This window comes from Strigops habroptila, chromosome Z (genome assembly GCF_004027225.2).
Source record: "Strigops habroptila isolate Jane chromosome Z, bStrHab1.2.pri, whole genome shotgun sequence".
In the NCBI taxonomy this organism is placed as follows: domain Eukaryota; kingdom Metazoa; phylum Chordata; class Aves; order Psittaciformes; family Psittacidae; genus Strigops; species Strigops habroptila.
The window spans coordinates 36296682-36319597 of NC_044302.2; the positions used below are offsets into that span (position 1 = coordinate 36296682).

Consider the following 22916-nt stretch of genomic DNA (forward strand, 5'->3'; position numbering starts at 1 on the left):
CTGGGAGAGCTTTTGCAATGGGAACAGATGGCCTCTACCCAGTGGCGCGGCTTGCCGGAAAAGGAGCACCGCCTGACGGGCCGCGCCTGCGCGGTGCCGGGGAAAGTGGGGTTTGCAGTGCGCAGGCGCGGCCGCTTGCCGTGCCGCGTGCCCTGCCTCAGCACCCGCTCTTCCGCCTGCCGCCGCTGGAGGCCGCGGCCTGCCCGTAACCGGCCCTAACCGGCGGCCACGGAACCGGCGCTGCTGCTACGTGCCCCGCCCCGTAGGCGGGCGGCCTTCCCCGCGCAGCGACCATTGGCTGCCTCCCGCCGATGTTGAGCGCACCGTTCCCCGCAGTAAGTCTGCAGCTGATTGGCTCGCCGCGTCACCACGGGGGAGGGCCGCGGAGTCGCCGGCTGGAGACGATTGGCGGAGGGAGCCGCCGCTCTCCTGCCTCCCCGCCGCGGTACCGTGGCTCGGGCTTCGCCTCAGCGGGATGAGCCGCGCTTCCCCATGGAGACCAAACGGGCCGAGATCCCCAGCAGCGTCCTGGACGACCTGTGCAGGTAGCTGCGGGGCGGGGGCGCTCTCGGGCTTGCCTCACGCCCGCCAACCCCGGCCCGCCGGCGCCAGCTGTCCTGTGGTGCCGCGGGCAGTCCGTTGCGGGGGGCGGGGTGAGCGCCGTCTTCCCGCCCTCCCTCTCGCCCCCCCCCTCCCCAAGGCATGGGTCCCGGGCCGCTCGGGACTGCTTGGAGTGCTCTGTGGGCTGGTGGGGCTCCGGGAGGAGCGAGTCGGCCTGGACTGGGGAAGAGGGTGGCCCCGGGAAAGGAGCGCCCGCGGCAGTCCCGCTGCGGCCGAGAAGCGGAAGGAAGGGGCTCGGTGCCGCTCCTCCTCCCCCCCCCCCCACCGTGCTGTGTGGGGCAGCACCCGCCCCGCTCAAGGCTTCGTGTCCTGAGGCGCCGCCCTCCCGGAGGAAGCGGCCCCGGCGGGCACCGACAGCTCTCTCTCCTCTGCTGCCGGCGCCGTCGGCAGAACCCGGTGTAGGGCTAACCCGGTGGCGAGGAAGAAGCCAGGCGCGGACATGGCGTGTGGGGTCTGTCTTACGGTGTTGAGGAGCTGCTGCTGCTGGACCGAGGCAGGTAGAACTGTGTCGGTGGTGCTTGCGTGAGTGGGAGAAGAGTTAGAAGCGTAAGATTGATGTAACGTATGTAGCGATGGCTTGATGTGGTACTCTACCGTTCAGAATTGTGGCTTCATTTGGAAGCAGTGGCGGGAAGTCCCCTTTGCTGATTTACCTCTGCTGGAAGAGAATGTTTCAGTAAGACAGAAAAGGAAGAGCCAAAGGAATACCCTTCAGTCTGAAACTGACCTCTCCTGCTTGTTGGTCCTTTCAGGTTGAAAGGATTAGCTTTTCTTATCCTAAAGGCTGCACATTTAAATTTTCATAAAACATCTATTCTGTTTTCTTGAGGGTGGCGGCGGCACTTTTCCCCCTTATGATCTCAGTCTCTGATCATCTGTGGTGCAGCCCTTTGGACCTTTAAATTCACCTGTCGCCACCAGAACTTGATGTAATATTTAGCACGAAATTTTCCTCTGTCTTAGCACCTGGAAAGAAGCCCTTCTGAAGTATTTAAATACAAGAGGGAAATGTTACTAGAGATGAAGGATAGTCTGTCTATTTATTGGAATTACTGTTTTCGAAAGAGTGAAAATGCTTAGAAGTGAGAATACCAGAGGAAGCTAGAATTGCTTTTCTCAGTAGTGTTTTGTTGCGTATCTAATCCAAGAGTTGGAGTTTGCAATACACAAATGAATTTTCAATTCTTTAAGTCTGGTCTCTGAATTGTGCTCATGTTTCCATCTTGTCTCTTTTGGGCTCCCTATGGAGAGATGGGACATGTCTTTTAGATCCCTGCTCACATACAAATCGGGGTTTAAGACTATTTCAGAAAATCCATTGGGGAATCACAATGCTTACAAAACTGAAATAGCCTGTCAGTGTCACTCCTGGGGGGGGTAGCTGATAGAAAGGCGCATGAGTAATCAGATCTTACGTTGTTATAGGGTCAGTCCCACTGTCCTACTGTGTGTGTTCCTCTGAGCTGCTGTCGTCTACTACCTTTGAAATGGTGTTTTGTCTTACAACTTGTATGAATGTAGCTGTGTGATGTGGTTTTAATTAAAAACCAAAACAAAAAAACCCCACAAACAACTCCTCCTCCCAGCCGCTCCCCCCAACTTAGAAAGGTAGATCAGGGACTTGTAGTTGCCATCTGTCTTGCTCTTAATCTTTTCCTAGTTCACCTTGTTGACTTTCATTAGTACTAACAGATCAGCCCTGCTTCAAATATGTTACTTGGCTTGGACATGGACAAAGCAACTAAAAGGAGGAGCAGAGTCACCAGGTTTTCTTGTGGGAAAGAGAGAAGGGATTCTGGTATGCAGTGGGGGAGTGACAGGGCCTGATAGGCCTTGGCTCAAGGAAGAGGATAAAACAGTAAACAAGTGGAAGATCAGTGGTGCTGTGCTTCAGGCTATGAATGTGTTGTTAAAATATCTGTCTCTTCCCACATTCTTCAATCTATATATACAGTATTAGTGGAAATTTTGGTAGAAAGAGGCAAGCAATTTTTCGTGCTCAGTTATTGAGAAGATTCAGAATATTTTCTAGCACAACCTATACTTAGTATTTCTCTCTCTCTCTCCTTTTTTTTTTTTTTTTTTAGTTCTGCCAGCAGGTAAAACTTAAGTACAAAAATAATTATAATTTCAGTATAACAGGTTTGGAAAGTTACAGGACCCACACAGATTCTCCAGTATCTTTTTATATGAACTGTAGCAGTGTAAGCTGCAAATTTAAATAACTTAGTGAATTTTTAGGAGATGGCAATCATTCTCATTACTCCTACTAAGCTAAACAATGAAAGCGGTCTGCTTTCAAATCAGGCTTGCCCAGTACTTCTGAGATTTTATTTTTTTCAGTGAGTGGTTTTTTTTTGTTTTTTTTTTTTTTTTTTTGGGGTGTAATTAAAAATTGAAAAGCAAAAAGCTAAGTTAAGGCTTAAATGTCCACAAAACAGAACTATTGGTTTTATTTGTATCTGGAGAATGCTAGAATATTTGTCAGACTTCTACACTTTGTCTTTGAACAGGAATATTTTCCTTTGACCTCAAGCAAAAGGCCTGGATTCTCTGAAGAAAACTCTTCAAAAATTTGTGTATACAGGAGATGCAGTCAGCATTACTTCTCACTGTATCTGCCATTTCACCTGCTTGGTGCATTTCCTTGTGACAGAAGGACCATCAAGATCAGAGAGTCACAGAACCATTTGGGTTGGAAGGGACCTTAAAGCTCACCCAGTTCCACCCCCTGCCATGGGCAGGGACACCTTCCACTAGAGCAGGTTGCTCCAAGCCCCGTCCAACCTGGCCTTGAACACTGCCAGCGATGGGGCAGCCACAGCTTCTCTGGGCAACCTGTGCCAGGGCCTCACCACCCTCACAGTAAAGAACTTCTTCTTAACATCTCATCTAAATCTCCCCTCTTTCAGTTTAAAGCCATTCCCCCTTGTTCTATCACTATTTGCTCTTGATCTCAGTACCCCTGTTTTGTGCACATTCATTCACTAAGGGTGGATTTTATCTTCCCTATAATGACAAGTCTGCAGCATAGCAAAGTATATTTCAACAACTGATAATGCTGATAAAGTATAGCAACTGATAAAGTATAGCAAAGTATATTTCAACAGCTGATAATGCATTGCTGAATTAAAATGTGTTTGGATTTTACTTAAAGCTGAACCACTTTCTTCAGATTCCTCACATAGGCTAGACAGGCTCGTCAAAGAGGCTCATGTTTAGGTGCTTGGATCACTTGCAGCTGTTCCAACTAATTCAGCCAATTAGTCTAAATAAGAATTCCACTGTTTGGGGCAGCTACAGCTGTTTTAATGCCTGCAGGTAGTTCTCATGGCTGTTGCTAGCTCCAAAGGCATCCAAAACTGCCTTAGATGGTATCTTAATTTTGTATGTCTTGGGGGTTGGGGTGGGGTGGTTCTTTTGTTTGTTTGTTTTTGTTGAGCCCGATGGGTTGAAAAAACCCATGAAGTACTGCTGGGTAACCTTTACCACATAATCAAATACTGAAATTTTAAAGCACTGAAACCTGTACTAAAGAATCAGTATAAGCTAGGTCTTAAAAAGCCCGAACAACCTCCTCCACCCCTCCCCGCCCCAAACAAAAAACCCCAAACCCACAGCTTTTCCTAACAGTATAAAATAACAAGAAGGCTATTATATTCAGCTGTTGAGATCTGTATGAGAATTGAGTATGAGCGATAATGGTGGTGGTTATTGTTAAATGCTTTCATTGCAAAACCATTCTCCTAAGGATAACAAATATGATTAAAATCACTAGTCTAATGCCCTTTCATTTAACTTTTTTCCCCAAGTTGTCACAGTTTTTCCTTGCTGGTAAACTAAAATTAAGAGAGTTCTGCACGTAAAATTTGTATTCAGAGTAAAATGTTACACATCCATTTTTATTCAGAGAGTAGAATTGCCAGCGTGTAAAAACAAGTTGAAAGCTAAAGCCAGGTATATAATGTTTTCAAACATTTGCTGAGTTCCTAGGCTGTTTTATAATTACACGATACCAGGCTACACTTTGTTCTAGTTCTGGTAAGTTATTGTGTGTTTAAGCTTCAGCAGTAGGACCACTGTGACCCATTCTGTTAAATAACAGGTCACAGGTATACGTGTCAATTTTTTTTGTCATGCTGTCTTGTGCTACTGAGTTGTCCTTTACTGAATAAGTAAGTGGAGATACAGAGTCTCGATGTATGTTTTGGGGCTTCTTAGTGCTCTCTTTCTCCTATAACCAAGTGCTGTTATGTTTCGACTTCAGGACTGTGGTGGGTTAACCTCGGTCTGCAGCCAGGTGCCTGCCCAGCCATTCACTCCCCCTCTTCAACAGGATGGGGGAGAAAATAGGATGGAAAACCTTGTGCCTCAGGGAGGGTTGCATGCCAGTTTCCATCATGGGTAAAACAGACTAAACTTGGGAAAATTAATTTATGTTGTTGCCAGTTTAAATGGATTTGGATAGAGAGAAACAAAGGCAAAAAAAATTCAAACGCCTCTGACCTTGGTGTTTGTGATGCCGTTTTACACTCCTTTTCTCTCTTCCTCTGCTTGTCTGGCATTCTTGTCCTTCCTTAAATACGCTTCTCGAGAGGCACCAGCAATCGTGGCTGCTGGCTTCAGCTGTGCCCTGCAGTGGGTCTGCTGGAGCCCACTGTGTCCACCCCCAGGCAGCCCCTGCCTTTTCTCAACGGAGGCCACCCTGCTGCTGCCAGCACTGGGCACCTGCACCTAGCACAACCTAGATATGCCTGTTTTTAGCACTTCTGTCACTCTAAGTAACTTAGGAGTTAACTTCTTGATTAATAAGTAGTGTTCTAATTGGCTTTGCTCATGTTACTTACTCTAAGCATAATGATGGTATGTTCTTATTCCTCTTTGGTACTACTGCATATTGTATCTTCAAATTTGTGTTCAGCTGCAGTGCTGGGAGAGAAAACACCATCAACTACTTATAAAATAGACTTATGCTTTTTTACCTTTACAGCAGCTTTATACTCCCCTTCAGCCTAGGCAGAGACCCCAGGCTGGGCTCCAGTGGCCAGGCAGGAAGCAGTCCTTGGCCACAGTGGCTGGGAAGGCAACTACTTTTGACATCCCATAATGATTTATACTTGTTGAATTTTAAGTAAAGATGTCTTCGAAGTATTTCTGGTTCTGGCAATGATATTTTGCCAGAATCAAAATGTAGCTGGTGGTACTCAGGAGCTGAATGTGAAAGGTCTGTGTCAGATGGTTTAAGTTCAATGGGGTGGATTACCTAAAGTTTCTAAAAAGAAAATTCTGTTGGTCTTATAAATAAATAAAACTGCTTCTGCTTAAGTAAGCTATCACAGAATGCTGCTTACACTTATACCTATGGGACTCTGTATTTTTGTGCCAATATCTGAACTAAAGCAAAAAGTAGACTTGAAAAATAAACCAATTGTCCATGTTTTAATAGGATTGTATTGAATTTTAAAATCTACATCAATAGTTTACTATGGTTTTAAGTGAAAATACTGTGTTCAGCTTGTGTCCAGGCAAAAATGTGTTGACATCTGTTATCAGAGTTTACAGGTGTTTTTTACTGGACATTTAGAAATGCTTTCATTCTTGTAAGATAGCCATTTAGGTAAGATGTCCTTGCCCTCTCTTAGTTAATTTACAAAGTTTATTGTAATTGACTTTTGTGAAAGAATATCATGATCCCTTTTCCTTCTTGACTTAAAAAGTTGTCTTTTACTTTGATGTGGAAACCTCTGTTGCTGTTCTGATGGATCAGGAATTACACTGTTGAATGCATTTTTGTCATTAGATCTGTTTAAGTTGATAGATTTGGCTAGTCTTACTCTTCTTTCTTTCCTTGCAGCCGATTTATTTTGCACATTCCAAGTGAAGAGAGAGATAATGCAATCAGAGTGTGTTTTCAGATTGAACTTGCCCATTGGTTTTACTTGGATTTCTATATGCAAAACACACCAGGATTACCTCAGTGTGGGATAAGAGACTTCGCTAAAGCTGATATCCTTTTTTTACTGTGATTGTTTTCTGTCTCAGTGGATAAAGCACAAAGTGAATATTGTTAATGAAATATCATACTTGCAGCAGGAAAATGTCAGTTTGTGTTAGTGATTAGTATTGTGTTAGTGTAACTTAGTATTGCTACCTGTGTGACTTTTATCTGTTCATTGCTTCCATAATTTTGTGGCATCCACAAAAGAGATGTTTCTCAGACTGCTAAAGAACTGTGGGAAATAGGCAATTTCCAATCTTTGAGGATTTTTCCTCATGGTTGCACTGTGGCAGATTAGGGGGGTTTCAGAGATGAGCTGTTGGAGCTCTTCATGGTGTTCTGTCTCCTTAATTTAATCCCTTTCTAAGTAAATAGTGACATAACTGTTAATATAGCTGAGGGTGGTATGTGTTCCCACAGTGGTATGTATTTGTTGGAAGTGCTGACACTTGCTCCGGCAAAGCAGAAAACAGAAACAATTCTGATAGGGGAGAGGATGCATTTATACTGAATTTATATGTTTGGCTTCTGCTTTTTTAATTGCTTACAAGGGCCACTGGAATGTACCCCATATAGCCCTTGCTGGAGGACAAACTTCTGGCTTTCATCCAGCAAGTGTTTTAACCTTTTCTCGTATGTTCTTTATGTGGAATTGGAGTTTTGCTTCTAACTTTCATGGTAATATTGTCTGTGGTTTCATTACACAAAACACTTCACAATATTACTATCTGTGGTTTCACTACACAACATCGCTATTTGTTTGAAAATGAAGATATACTTCGAAAAACTACAGCATTTATTTTAACAATAAACTGTAAAAATACGATAATTTTCTGTTGCTCAATATGAGGTAGTTATTTTTTATTTTAGGTACGGTTTTCATTATAAATGTGTTTTCAGACTGAAAGAATTCTTCTGGTAATTGTAGGCAGTGAAGGAAACATACAATGTAATAGATGTTATTTGTGCATTTCATAGAATCAGCTTGGTTGGAAAAGACCTTTAAGATCATCACGTCCAACCATTATCCCAGCACTGCCAAGACCGCCACTAAACCATGTCACTGAGGGCCTCGTCTACACGGTTTTTGAACGCTTCCAGGGATGGTGGTTCCACCACTGCGGTGGGCAGCCTGTTCCAATGCCTGATCACCCTCTTGGTGAATGAATTCTTCCTACCATCCAGTCTCAATCTCCCCTGGTGCAGCTTAAGGCCATTTCCTCTTGTCCCATTGCCTCTTACTTGGGAGAAGAAACCAGTCACTTCCTCAGTCCATCCTCCTTTCACGTCCCCGCTGAGCTTCTCTTCTCCAGACTAAAGACCCCCAGTTCCTTCAGCTGTTCCTCATTGTGCTCAAGGCCCTTCACCAGCTTGGACCCTTCTCTGGACCCTCTCCAGGACCTCAATGTCTCTCTTGTATTGAGGGGTCCAGAACTGAACACAGAATTCAAGCTGCAGCCTCACCAGTGCCCAGTACAGGGGGATGGTCACTGCCCTGGTCCTGCTGGCCACAGTGTTTCTGATACCAGCCAGGATGCCGTTGACCTTCTTGGCTACCTGGGTATTTTGCTTTAAACCCACATGGCAACTAAGTCTCATACAGCTGCTTGCTCATTCCCACCCCTGTCCCCCTGCACTCTGTGTGGGATGGGGAGGAGAACTGGAAGAACGTAAAACCTGTGGGTTGAGATAAGAACAGGTTAATAATTGAAATAAAGTAATAGTGCTAATAGAAATAATACCAACAATAACACTGATTTGATAATAATAAGGAACAACAAAAAAAGCAAAATGAAAGCTCAGAAAACAGCAGTGATGCACAATACAATTGTCTGCACCCGCTGACCAACCACTGACCAGCCCGACACAAGCAGCGATCGGTCCCTTCCAGGTGACTCCCCCCAGTTTACATACTGGGCACGACGTGCTGTGGTATGGAATACTCATTTGGCTGGTTTGGGTCAGGGGTCCTGTCTCTGCTCCCGCCTGGCTTCTTGTGCCCCTGCTCACTGGCAGAGCTTGAGAGACTGAAAAGTCCTTGATCAGAGTAAATTCTACTGAGCAACAACTAAAACATCAGTGTGTTTTCAGCATTGTTCTCAGACTGAAGCCAAAACATAGCACTGTGCCAGCTACTGGGAAGAAAAATAACTGTCCCAGCTGAAACCAGGACACTGGGCACAAGCTGGTTCATGTTCAGTGACATAAATTGGCACCCCCAGGTCCTTTTCCACTCAGCAGCTTTCCAGCCACTCTTCCCCCAGCCTGTAGTGTTGCATGGAGTTGTTGTGGCCCAAATGCAGGACCTGGCACTTTGTCTTGTGGAACCTCATACCGTTGGCCACAGCCCATCCATCCAGCGTGTCCAGATCTCTCTGCAGAGCCTTCCTATACTCCAGCAGATCTACGCTCCCACCAAACTTGGTGTTACCTGCAAACTGAGAGTGCACTCAACCTCCTCATCTAGATCGTCAGTAAAGATATTAACACTGGCCTCAATACTAAGCCCTGGGGGACACCACTAATGGCTGGCCACCAACTAGATGTGATGCCATTCACCACTGCTTGGCGATCAGCGAGATTTTTACCCAGTGAAGAATCCACCTCTCCAGGCCATGAGCGGCCAGTTTCTCCAGGAGAGTGCTGTGGGAGACAATGGCAAATGCTTTACTAATGTCCACAGCTTTTCCTTCATCAACCAGGCAGGTCACCTTGTCATAGAAGGAGATCAGGTTGGTAAAGTGTGACCTGCCCTTCATGAACCCATGCTGACTGGGCCTGATCTCTTCATTTGACCGCATATGCTTTGTGGTCTCACTTGGAATCATCTGCTCCATGACCTTCTCCAGCACTGAGGTCAGGCTGACAGGTCTGGAGTTTCTGGGATCCTCCTTCTTGCCCTTTTTGTAGAAAGGCACCACACTGGCCAACCTCCAATCCTCTGGGACCTGCACCCTAGACCAGAACTGCTGATAGATGATGGAGAGTGGCTTGGTGAGCTCCTCCAGCTCACACTTGCCAGAAATATTTCTGCTGCAGTGTTGTGTTTTTAAGTACTCTGCTATAGAATATTTTTATTTGGTAGTATAATTTTATATATAGCATACAATATTATACTTTTACTAAGGGCTTGTAGATTTGCTTTCAGAGTTTGAGTTATAAAAGTTGTTCATGTTTTCTCTGCACAGTGAGTTTTGGTGAAGTGTATCAGAATTCAGATCTCTCTAACTTGATACCATTAAAATAGTTTTTTTACATAGTAAATAAATAAGTAAAGATACTACTCTGTAGTGTAACAAGTGATTGTGGGAAAAATTTACCTCTGCTTCAAACACGAGATGAAACTATTTTTATCTGTCTTTAAAATGAAAAAGTTCAAAATAACTGTTATGTGGATACTTTTTCTTCAAAATTAGGGGAGACATTCCTTCAAACAAGTCTTGCTCCGTCTTTTTTTTTCTTTTTTAATTGTTTTGTATTAGAATTACCAAATTACTTGATGCTTTCTGACCTTTAGAGTTGGTGATGGATTATTCATATTTTTACTTCCAAGAGAATATATCTTGTGAGCACTTAGGGGAGGGAGTGTTGTCATTGCAAATGTTGAATGGGTATCTCTTGTATGTCTTCATGTGGTTTGAAACTGGATGCTTAAGTTTATTTTCCTTAACGTGCTGCTGTACTCTTCAATCACTGCCCTTTTTTACTGCCTCAAGGTGAAGACGTACAAAAGGTTTTAGACGAGTGGAAAGAATACAAAATGGGAGTACCAACCTATGGTGCAATTATCCTCGATGAGACACTTGAAAGTGTGAGTACAGAATTAGCTGTAAAGGGCTGGAGGGAAGGATGGCATATGCTGGGAGAAGTAATCTTTTTGTTGCTTAGATTTTTTCATCTGGAGGAAGAAGTAAGTGCTTCAGCCTCACGAAGACCTGACAGTTACTTGATACTGTTGAGTGTGTAGAGAAATATATGGGAGACAATAAACACACTTTCACTTGGTTTTCACTTTCCACCTTTTTTTTTAATTATTTATTTAAAAATAAAAGATTTGTTTCATTTTTTCAGAGTTGCATGACCCTAGAAAAAAAAAGTAACAATTATTGCTAGAACACAGGTTCCTTCCTCCAGGCTAAAGTATCATTTTGGTGAAGGGAAGAGATCTAATAGAAATTGGTTAGAATTGTAGGTGTTTGACAATTGCATTCCCTTGCATTTTGCAGGTTCTTTTGGTTCAGGGCTATTTAGCAAAGTCTGGTTGGGGATTTCCAAAAGGGAAAGTAAATAAAGAAGAGGCTCCTCAGGACTGCGCTGCTAGAGAGGTAAGCTGTATTTTATTCACTTAAATTTAATCTAAGGAAAGGAAAATTTTGCTGAGAGCAGCAATGTGTTGAATGAAAAGCCATTTTACTTAGATATCTCTTTAATGAACTCAGGTAAATAGTGTATTCTTGCAGGAGTCTTACGCTATAGGTTTTGGTACTTTTCTGAGTTACAGAGTGATAATCAAGGGTGTACGGTTATATAATTTTAAATCACTGTCAATGTTTTAATTGTTTTGCACTAACTTGTTAAGTAAGTACTATTTTTAAAGTTCTTTGCTGAACTGTGAATGTACTTTTAGGTATTATTTTTTGGTGCTTAGAAATCTTATGTACTTTGTGGCTTCTGGAATATTCATTTCAAGGGCCACCGTGACTGAAAAAGGGTAGAAGAACAGGAATTTAGCTTATGTACACTGGACTATGTAAAGAGGCTAAAGACTTGAGTTGGAAGTTGTAAAAGATTAAGTAAGAATTGTGAAGAACTTTACTTTTCTATTTTCAGTGATGCAGAAACAAGGATCAACGTATATGGAAAATAAAACGTGAAAACTAATCTGTGGGATTTATGGCTCCTGGAGACCTAGGTAGATAGTGAAGCTACGTATTAAAAATAGCCTGTAGAAGAATATTTATGGTATAAACTCAGTGTTCATGTAACATAATGCATCCGGATTTTTTGAGAGAGAAAATTAAGATGAACGTAGTAAGATGCATTAGCTTTCTTCATGGTTGGACTGAATCAGTATCTGAGAAATCATAGATTTTTATTTTAAATATACCTATCAAGGACGCATGAATGAAAAAAATCCATATTTATGATTCCCTGTTAGTGCTTTCTATACTACTCACATATTTAATATGGACTTTGAAGAGCAAAATAAGGCATTATATCTTAACATTCCATTGTTATGCAGTGAACACACATGAGATACACTTTAATATTAGCAGTTACTGATGTCTGAGTGTAAAACATTATTTATATAGTATTAGATGACTTGCCAAAGAGTGAAACAGCAGAGTACAGGTTCAGTGGGTTGTCACTGCAGAACAAAAAGGCTGGGGAAGGATGAGCGGAGACTTATTAAGGTTAATTTGATTATTACTTGTATTTCCTGTGGAGATTTTGAGGACTAGGAAGTTTCTAAAAATGAATATTTACTTAGCAAGCTTAGAGGCATAATCTGATTTAAAATACTAGGTCTCTTTGACATAAGCTTTTTTATATTATAAACCTCATATCGTTAAGAACGTTGTCAAAAGTACGTATTTGGAAGTAAGAGTTAGGGCAACCTGATCTGGTGAAAGATGTCCTTGCCTGTGGCAGGAGGCTGGAACTAGACGTTCTTTGAAGGTCCCTTCCAACCCAAACCATTCTGTGAATCTGTGATCCTTCACTGTAAGACATAATATTCACTGTAAAACAGAAAATGGTATTTTAAAATACTGTCTTTCTGGTAATCTCCAGCATTTTTTTTTTTTTCTTTAGAGTAGCTAACAATGCAGTTTTAAGTTTGTCAGTGTGGATGTGCAGCTTGAATTTTGTTGTAAATGTTTTGCTACCTTGTTTCTGGGTTTTGGGATGAACAGACAAATGATTATGTGTATTGGGGTAGAAGGTTCATGAAGTAGAAGATTTGTTGAAAAAGATGAAAAATTGATGTGCAAGTAAACCTGGCTAGAATTTGAAGATGTTCTTACTCCCCAAATAGTAGTTTTTATTGTGAATAAGATTTCCAAGCATCCAGCAGCATGGAGGAGCAGCTAGAGACTCCCCATCCATATTAATTAATTACTACATGAAGGTGTAATAGAGTAGTTTTAACTTTTATTGCAGGTCTGTCTGCCTTAGAGAAATGTAAAGAACATAGGATCTTAGGTTCTTTTTCAATTATTGAGTGTATATCTTTGTGTAAAGGCTTGTCTTCTCCAGCAGTGGCCTGCTTTCGTGGATAGATCTGAAAAATAGTAATTCCTTCTCTTGTGGTGGTGGGTTCTGAAAGGATGAGTCTGAATACACAGACTGATTTCATAGAATCATCTATATGCTTCTCAGGTGTTTGAAGAAACTGGGTTTGACATAAAAGATTATATCTGCAAAGAAGAATACATTGAGTTGCGAATTAATGATCAATTAGCACGCCTGTACATCATTCCAGGAGTTCCCAAGAACACAAAATTCAACCCCAAAACCAGAAGGGAAATTCGGGTATGTATTACCTCATTTGAATCTATAGGAACCTTGTTACAGAGCTTGATTTTTAAAGCTAACGATCTGTAAAATAATGGAACTTCCAAGCCAGATGAATACCTCTAATACAAGGTATAAATGATATCTTTGCATTCTAGGGTATTGTCAATTTCTTGTTGTGAAAGATAGAAGCAAAGACTAGGGTAGTAGACTTGTTGGAAACTTTGTTTCTGATATCTGTAATTTTGAATTTTGAGTATCTTTTTGTATTGCAGTTCAGTTTAAAACATCCCCATATTTTCATGCAGATGGTGCTACTGAACCGGGCATCTGCCTTTCTAAATAGGAAGATCTTACTTGTAGTTGCCTAGACAGGATTGTCTTAGTTTCTGGCATTAGGGACCTGTTTCTGAGATATGAATTAAAAGATGATGAACTTTGTGTTTTTTTTAAAAAGTAAATATCACCCTTTGTGTATCAGTGACCATCTGTGTGGGGTGATGAAGAGTTCTTACAATGACAGATTTTTGTGTTCCTGCTGAAGCACTGTCTTCACCTGATCTAATACAACTGGGCATGCCATTTTTGTGTTCCCTATAGAACTATATTGAAAACCTGTTCAGTTTGTAACTTCTTTCCATATTATGCATTTTATCTGGACATGGGGTTTTGGGGCTAGGTTCTGCAACAGAAAAGCTCGTGTAGGTTCTTTTATACTGTATATTCAGAATTCCTGATTTTGTTCCCCATTCTGCAAAGTATATAGCTTTTATAGTTAAAATAATGTAGAATTTGTAATGCAAATCCTGTCTTTTACCCATGTTTTTCTCTTTTAAAACAAAACCTGAAACTTACTCTGCAAACTTATTCCCCTTTTCTCATAATTTTTGAACTAGTATAGGTGGTCTGGTTTTGGTGGCATTTTAAATAAGACCAGCAAGGATTGTAATGGCTTTGGAAGTTATTTAAAGCCTTTACCTTTATTTATGGCATTCAGTGTACAGTGGTTTGGTTGGTGTTTGAAACCCTCATTCTGAATTTAGTTGCCGTATAATACCTTTAATATTTTAGGTGCTGTATCTTGCAATGAGTATATGCTGTACCATCTGTTACTTTGTATTTGAGGTCAGGAGAATGACTCCATTGTTAATTAACCTTTTGTGAAAAACCCTGATGTGGTCCCTTAATTAAAGTCTTCCACTACAGTTTTTTAATTAATAGAAATAATTGGTTGATACACATTTGTAACATTCTGTAAGACTACAGTAGTGGGTCTTTTCATGTTACTTCTTGTTTTTCTAGAATATTGAGTGGTTTTCCATTGACAAATTACCATGCCACAGAAATGACATGACCCCAAAGTCCAAGCTGGGTTTAGCACCTAACAAATTTTTTATGGCAATTCCCTTCATCAGGTATGTTTGAGATGAGGCAAAGGCTGGGCCAGTGCCTTTCAGACAACTTTAATTTGTTTAGATTTGTTTTCTAGTAAGTGGGTCTTGTTACACTTCTCCTTGCTCACAGACCATTGAGGGAATGGATTTCCCGAAGGAATGGAGATTCCTCAGATAGTGACAATGGATTTTCGTCTACAGGGAGCACACCCTCTAGGCCCAACTTGGAAAAAGCTAGGTAAGAACCAGGTCAGTTTAACACCTCTATATCCTTTCTATAAAACATTGTTCATACAAGTTGCTTGTCCTTTTTGTCTGAGTATTTGTGTTTCAGTATGTCATGGGCTGACCCTGGCTGTACACCAGGAGCCCTCCAAAGCTGCTCTATCATTCCCCTCCTCAGCTGGACAGAGGAGAGCAAATATCACAGAAGGCTTGTGGGTCGAGATAAGGACAGGGAGAGATCACTCACCAGTTACTGTTGTCGGCAAAAGAGACTTGTCTTGGGGAAATTAGTTTATTACCAATCAAATCACATGAGAAATCAAACCAAATCTTAACAACACCTTCCCCCCACCCCTCCCTTCTTCCCATGCTTAACTTTACTCCTGATTTCTCTAACTCCTCCTCACCCAGTGGTGCAGAGGGACAGGGAATGGGGCTTGCAGTCAGTTCATCACATGTTGTCTCTGCTGCTCCTTCCTCCTCAGGGGGAGGACTCCTCACACTCTTCCCATGCTCCAGCGTGGAGTCCCTCCCATAGGAGACAGTCCTCCACAAACTTCTCCAGAGTCCTTCCCACAGGCTATAGCTCTCCACAAAGTGCTCCAGCATGGGTCATTTCCATGGGGTGCAGCTCTTCAGGAACAGGCTGCTCCAGCGTGCGTCTCTGCAGGGTCACAAGTCCTGCCAGCAAACCTGCTCCAGCGCAGGCTCCATTCTCCATGGGGCCACAACTCCTGTCAGGACTCTGCTCCAGCGCGGGCTTCCCACAGGGTTACAGCCTCCTTCAGGCATCCACCTGCTCCAACATGGGATCCTCCATGGGCTGCAGGGGCACAACCTGCCTCACCATGGTCTGCATGGGCTACAGGAGAATCTCTGCTCTGGTGCCTGGAGCCTCCTCCCCCGCCTTCTTTGCTGTCCTTGGTGTCTGCAGGGCTGTTTCTCTAGCCAGATAAAATCCTGTGGGGGTCAGTAGGGGAACAGATGCTGCTGGCTTTTCATTCAGCTGAGTGAAAAGTGGTAGAGCAAACTTTAAAATCTGTAGGCCCAAAGAGAAGGCTGTGCTCCAGTAATTAGACCAGCACTGACAAAAACAGGACAAATGCTAACATGGACCTAATCTACTGTCAGTGCAGAACACAGGTTTCCTACCAGCAGGCAAAACAAAGTTGCGTGAAAACAGTGAGCATTATTACAGTTTCCACTTCTAGGTTACTTAAGCTCGTTTTCCAAGTTGTTCCCAAAAAGAAGAAAATTCTTTCATATTATTTTTTCTGCTGCCGGTAGGTTTGAAGTTGTGTTATAAACTCTGTCCTGGTTTCAGCTATAACAGTTATTTTCCTCCTTCTTAGTAGCTGGTGCAGTGCTGTGTTTTGGCTTTAGTCTGAGAACGCTGCTGATAACACACAGATGTTTTAGTTGTTGCTAGATAGCACTTACCCCAATCAAGGACTTTCCAGTCTCTCATGCTCTGCCAGTGAGGAGGGGCACAAGAAGCCGAGAGGGAGCAGAGACAGGACCCCTAGCACAAACTAGCCAAAGGAGTGTTCCATACCGCAGCACGTCGTGCCCAGTATATAAACTGGGGGAACTCACCTGGAAGGGACTGTTTGCTGCTTGGGTTGGCCTGGGTATTGGCTGGCGGGTGGTGAGCAATTGTATTGTGCATCGCTTGTGTTTATTGTTGTTTTTCTTCCCTATTTAGTTTTATAGTCTCTCCCCTTGTTATTTCCCTTATCATAATTATTATTAGTGGTAGCAGTAGTAGTTTTATATTATACTTTAGTTATTGGACTGCTCTGATCTCAACCCATGGGGTTTACATTCTTCCGATTCTCCTCCCCATCTTGCTCAGAGCAGGGAGTAAAACGGGGTGAGCAAGCGGCTGCCTGGTGCTGAATTACCGGCTGGGCTTAAACCACGACTCTCTCTTTTCCTATACCAGATCCAAACTTCGCTGCAGTCAGCAGGTGTTTACAGATGGCTTTTCAGGAGAGCAGTGTGTGAAGCCAAAACAGCCACAGAAGCCATGTAATCATACTGAGATGGCTGAAGTTTTGAAAATAAAGGTAGGATGTCTCTTTGGCAAACATATGCATCTGGACAATTTAAAACAGATGTCTTTGTTCATAAGTATTCCTCTCTGGATTGGAAATACTGAATTTTGTCACAATAGCATGCAAAAAAAAAGCAGGGAAAGAAAAATTTTACGGATTCTCAGATTTATCTGACATTTAGAGGTGGTGGGTATCAGGTGGTTGTTGTGTTGTTTCAGGTATAGATAGCAATTATTACTCACCATTTTGGTGTTCTCCATGTACCATTTTGAAATATTTTGGGTACCACCAGTGTGTATGTATCACTGTATGGGAACTCACTGAGCTGAATTTGTTGTGCAATGCAGTGTCTGTAATAGTACAAGAGAGACTGAGTAACAGCTGGTGATGCTTTGTAACTTAAGTGCATGTTTAGTTAATTCCAGTCTGCTCCAGCTTGTCTACAAAAGATACCTTTTACATGTTTTGAGGTTATTTGGAGGACAGTTTTAACTGGTAAGTGTTAGTGCAATGATTTTCAATGCTGCCATTTAATCTCAACTTTTTATTACATTTTGGACTTAATAGCAGAGTCAGAGCTTGAGGAGCAATGGCAGAAAGCAGTATCAAGACACTCCCAGCCAAAAGAAGCGAACAAATGGGGTCCATAGTCAACCAGTTAAGCCAAATTCTACCTTGGTAAGAAACATGTGGTGGGTGTCTCATTAACAGGTTCCAGTAATGCTTAACAAATGTTCAGGCCAATGTCCTGCTGAAAAAGAGCACATATCTATCACAAGTATATTTGATCAGAATATCTGGTATGTGTTTGTAGAAATACAATATTTCTTACCTTCTATGCATACACATCTGTAGACAAGCATAGTAAACTTCAGAGTTCACATTTTGGAAGTAAAGACTTATTTAGCAGTTGAAAATCTGCCAGCTGTTTTAGTAGACCATAAGCTTTCCAGATTGTCAGGTAATAGCCTGCTGTGGTGTGTCATAAGAAGTCAGTGCAGTACGTGTCTTTTTTTATTCATGTATGATATATTACTGTAAGCATGGAGTCTTGTTATGCAACATCTAGATACAAAGTGAAAATGGATGTTTATTATTTCCCTTTTCTAGCAAAAATGTTATGATACAGACTTGACTTGAACTGCAGAATCTCATAGAATTTTTTAATCATACAGTAGAACTACAGCAGTTTGTAAATTCCAGTATGACGTTCTTGTTTTGTTACCTTTTCCTTGCAGTAACTACTTGTCTTTGTCCCTGCAGTTCTGCTGGCTGGGAGAAGACTTGCTGAGATATCTCTCTTTTTTAAAATACAGTTTCTGTTTCACACAGACACTGACACCCACCCTCTCTTACCCTTCTTTATGGCTCTCCAGCCCTACTTTGTTGGCTCGTGTGCAGCAGTGAGCCCCAGTTCTCCATACTGCTCAGCTGGCTCGTCCAGGCTTTAGTTTTGCTTTAGTTTTGTTTTAGTAAACTAGATTCTTCCCATTAGGGCTTGTGGTTATTACCTTCTCTCTGTTTTTCATGTAAAAGTGCAGAAACCATAAATTCTTGTCCTGTTAAACCCTCAGTGTAGCAAGAAATGCTTAGTTGTGTTTGGGTCTGAGAATAAAAAGTGAAAGAATTGACTGCCCAGAAATTTGGCTGTATAGGAAAAAACTGGTAGGGGAATCTGTAGGATCCTGAGGGAAACAAGTGTAACTGTTAATACTCCACAGTTACATTGTAGGATCTTTACAGACTTTTGTAAATACTTCTGTGGTGTTTCATTTACATTTTCATGATTGTCAGTCTTTTGAAGTTTAAGTATTTCATGTCCCAGTGATGATTTTCTAATACAATTTGGAGGCCAGGGAACTCTTAATTCACACAGAGTGCAAAGTGCCATACTTTTCTCTGTATACTTACAGCAGTATACCTGGGGCTAAAACTGAACTCTTCCCTGGAGAATTCCAACTTTGTGTCTGTAATGCATGCTAATTTAATTGGCAGCAGTAGAGTGTTTGAAAATGTATTCCCCTTGGTTTTTGGGACAAGCTGATTGATGAAAGGTCTTGTGCATGTGCAACTTCTATTCCACACCATCGTATGCAAGACCTTTCCAGCTTACAAACATTTAGAAAGTACTCAGAATTTTCCCTAAAAGCCTGCATTTTAAAAATGATTTGTTGACTGTTAAAAGGTTGCATGCTTCTGAAAGACTTGTACACTGGAAGCATGCTTACTAGATAAAGTCACATGACAGAATTCATGCTGAGTAAGCAACATAATTCACACACCAGGAGATATATCAAAGTAAAGGTAACCAGCATGCCTTTTAGCTGATGTTTAAGCTATACCCCCAAGAAATAGAATGCCATTTCTTTATGAAGTGTATAATGTACGGTCATTCTTTTAACCAGAAATGTGAAAAAAGGCTTAATCCAAGAAGACTTCAAGATAACTTTGAAACAGGCAAGTGCAGTCTGAATTTTCATGCATTGTCGTGTATTACAGGCTGAAGGCACCCAAATAATGATGGTTGTGGTTTTTTTCCTTGTATGCTAACCTACCAAATGCCAAATGTTATAAAGACGTAGTTCTTAAGGCGGTATGAGTTGTTGTGGGCTGGTTTAGTTTTTTGTTGTTGTTTGTTTTAAATTTAGTTAACTTTGTATGCTGTTTCATGTTGGTTTTGCAAGTCTTCTCCTAAATTATGAAGACTGTCAGATTAAACCTGGTGGCTGAGTAAAAAGTAACTCAAAGCTGGTTCAGGAAAATAGCATATGATTCAACATAATGCTGGTAATTGAGTGTTGGTTCACAGCTTTCTGTCGTGCTAGTAAGAAGCTGCAGTTGGCATTGTACTACTCTGGAGAGTGCACATTGTTCTTCCTGCTCAGAAAATAGGGCCATATTTCTTTCCTCCTTATTAAGGAATAACTTGGAAATTAGCACCTGTGGGCAAAGCTGACTATTGAAAGTGTCCCCAAATTGCTGTGACTTGGAAGATTGGTTCTAACCACTAGATGACTTGTAAATATGGTTGAGATACCTTCTTCTGTTTATGACCAGACATATAGATTTTGTCACAAGTATTAACTGAATATACATTTGAGGTATGGCTTTGTATTGTTATTGATACTCTTACTGATAACTATGTGTTTAAAATTAGTTTCATGCTATTTTCTCTTTAAGCAGATGCAGCATATGAGATGTGTTGCTCCAGTGAAGATCCACTGACAGAACAAGTAGAGAGACAATCCGTGGCATGCAATGGCCATTACAAATTTGCTTTCTCATCAAGAGCTTTCTTGAGTTTCAAGTTTGACCATGATGCCATAATGAAAAGTTTTGACCTCTGACAGCGAACTTACTAAGAACAAAAATTAGACTTGCCTGTTGCAATTGAGGGGGTTTTTTATCCAGCCTTACTCTTTCTCAGGAGTTTTTTTGTTTTATTTTGTTTGGGTTTAAATGCAATGCAGGGACTGACTGGTGGTTTGGAAGGGTTTGTTCTCTTTGTAGTATGGGAGTGGCATAGTCAACTGTTGCACTTTAAATGCAGTATAGCCTTTGTCCACGGAAGTACCTTTCCAGTGTTCAGTTCACTTGTTCCTAGCTGTGCATTAAAGGGCATTCTTTTATTATTTTTTCATTGTTGTTATTAAACTTGCCAAGTCTTTTGTAGAATGTCACTGATTTTATTTTTTTTTAACTGTTAGAGTATACCAGCTTGCTAAACTTCAACTGCTCTGATGTAAATTATTGGACCCATTAAGTCATTTTTGTGTAGTACATTGCAATATTACGGCAGTGGCAATGAAACTAACTGATTCTCAGAGGACTCCTTCGTCCTAGTGATTTTGAAACCAAGTTGCACATTTCAAACCCAGCCTCAGCCTGTCATCCTTTCTCTGTCCCAGTGGCTTGCCTTGGACAAATAACTTTCCTCCTTCACACTGATAGCTTCTGATGACTGGCAATCAGTAGTATTTGGAGCCAAATGTATAGCATGTTGACTTCTTTTACTTACTCTGCCTCTGTCTTAAGTAAAGATATATTCTTTACTAAAGTAAAGAATGGCAGAACTTAGCCATTCAAAGTGTCTGGCTTCAACTCTTATGCACTGTCCCCAGCTGGGTAAGAAGTTGTGAAACTTCTTATCCCAGTTGCAGCTACTTTAAAGAAAGCAAAGCTTAAGCTTTGTCTTTGAGAGGTTACTTGTGTAGAATTTATACTGAATGTAAATAAGCCTCTGTAGATCTTGCTGAGGAGGAAGGCAGATGCATGGATAATAGACTCATTGTGTGACACTAAATGGCTTAATCAGGCTTGCAATAACTATTCTAAGGGTGTCCAGTATTGTATTCTGTGCTCTTGTCCTCAGTTCTTGTGTAGTGTATGCTCTGTATATATCCAGTAGTATTGAATTGCACTGGCAGTTAGCATTTAAATGATGTAGCCTGAGTTATTTTCAGCTACAACACTCTCTTAGTTAAAAATATTAAAGACTGGGGGTAGGGGGGAGTGACACCCCAGAATTGTGGTGACAAATGGTTAAATCACCTTCGTGATCCAAGTTAAGGGGTTCTGAACATGTGCTTTGCAGTTGAGAGAAATGCACTGAAATAATTTGTCACTGCAGCTTGTGGTAGCAAGCACGTTGTCCCCCATTTAGAAATGGACTTTTCTCTAAAATAACCATGAGTAATTAGTAACTTCATAGGTTGAATGAACTACGCCCTTGTCTCATCGCAGTGTATTATTGCTCATGCACTGTGTCTTTATGCAACTTGTGTCATCCAAAAACAAAATCCTGGTCTTCCTTCAAACACCCTACTTCATCTACCCTACCTAATCTGTTACCTAGTGCTTTTCCTCAGAAATAGCTTTAGGACTGTCTCCTGGTTTATTTACTTGCCTGGCACCAGGTGGTTTGGGACTCTTAATGCTGTAATAATCTTGGTGGTAGGAATGCTGGACTTCTGTATCAGTCAGGAGAAACAGACTGCAGCATTTCCTCCTTCTGGAAGACAAGAGTCCTGAGGGCCTTGTCTTTCAAGACCAAATGGTGAAATAGCTCAATCTAGCTTTGTCTCACTTTGTAAAAAGAAAAAAAGTATCCAAAGGCTGTTCAAAACAGTAAATGGCAAAAAGCAGTAATTGAGAAGGTGGGATAATGCTGGAAGAGGTTATGTTACTCAGCTTCAGGTGAAAACTAATCTTTAGTTACTTCTTTAGTGCAAGTAGTTGATTTCCCAGCAAAAGTGCCTTTACTCATGGTGAGGCAGAAGTTTGTATTCATAACCTTAGGCTGCTACTGCCTGTGGAGTTAGTAAGACTCTCCTAAGGCATGATTAAATATCAGGCTGTGGAAATCTTTAATAAATAAGTTGACTTTTCAGATAAATTAGTTATTTTTCATCTAGTGTTCTGTAAATAAAGGGGATGTTAATGAAACAGTGAATTTGGAGTTTCTGTCAACTATTTGGGAAATCAACTCCCAGACAGAGGAAATCTGTTGAACAAAGCAAGCGTGTCCTATAAATAGGAGAGGCTGCCTGCCCTCTGTATTCACTGGGTCATTTTTTTTTTTCTCTTCTTAGTGAAAGATTGGTTCAGTGTAAGAGAAATTGGTTGCTTCATTAAGCAACCCAAAGTGGGGTTTATACATATGTCATGATTTTAGTAAATCTAGCCTTAATGTGAGTTGCAAATAAATGTGATAAATATGCAATAAATTTTACTTTTTTTTGTATAAGGGTACTGTTTCTTGTTGTAGCATTGCTTTCTGCTTTCTCAGTAAGATTTTTAAAACAATATAAGTGTGGTGGCATGTGATCTACCTTATGGGTTCCATTATGCCCTGCACTGTGAACATTTTAAATTGTTTACTATTGTCCATGTTGTTTTTATTTCACCATCCTTTTATAATTACTTTTAAGTTCAGAAGTATAGTTTACATTATCCTCTGTAAAACAGTGAAGAAATAACAACTGAGATACAGAATTTAGTTCCTTGAGCTTTTATTTTACGGGAGCTAGACACAGAGAAACAACTGTGTGCATGTCAAACTGGAGAGCTGATATCAAGATACTTGAAAACCAAACATTGCTCATT

General features: G+C 41.3%; 1 protein-coding gene across 2 annotated transcripts; it reads left to right on the forward strand.

Moving 5' to 3' along the window:
• Positions 1-359: 359 nt before the first annotated feature.
• Positions 360-22554, forward strand: DCP2 (decapping mRNA 2). Of its 2 annotated transcripts, none has more exons than XM_030469731.1 (11): positions 360-545; positions 6476-6627; positions 10303-10430; positions 10846-10944; positions 13001-13153; positions 14438-14550; positions 14660-14767; positions 16700-16823; positions 17379-17489; positions 19217-19268; positions 19992-22554. In XM_030469731.1, the coding sequence occupies exons 1-11, from the start codon at positions 493-495 to the stop codon at positions 20156-20158; spliced, it is 1260 nt and encodes a 419-aa protein (XP_030325591.1). In that variant the 5' UTR covers positions 360-492; the 3' UTR covers positions 20159-22554. The 2 variants fall into 2 exon arrangements, with proteins under 2 accessions (XP_030325591.1, XP_030325592.1); XM_030469732.2 differs by having other exon boundaries at positions 19995-21907.
• The last annotated feature ends 362 nt before the right edge of the window (positions 22555-22916 follow it).

Bases quoted from the DNA above. Each gene is read 5' to 3' on its own strand.
- DCP2 (XM_030469731.1), top strand. From the start codon at position 493: ATGGAGACCAAACGGGCCGAGATCCCCAGCAGCGTCCTGGACGACCTG. The intron at 546-6,475 runs GTAGCTGCGGGG...CTTTCCTTGCAG, and splicing joins GTCCTGGACGACCTGTGCAG to CCGATTTATTTTGCACATTC. The intron at 13,154-14,437 runs GTATGTATTACC...TTGTTTTTCTAG, and splicing joins AAACCAGAAGGGAAATTCGG to AATATTGAGTGGTTTTCCAT.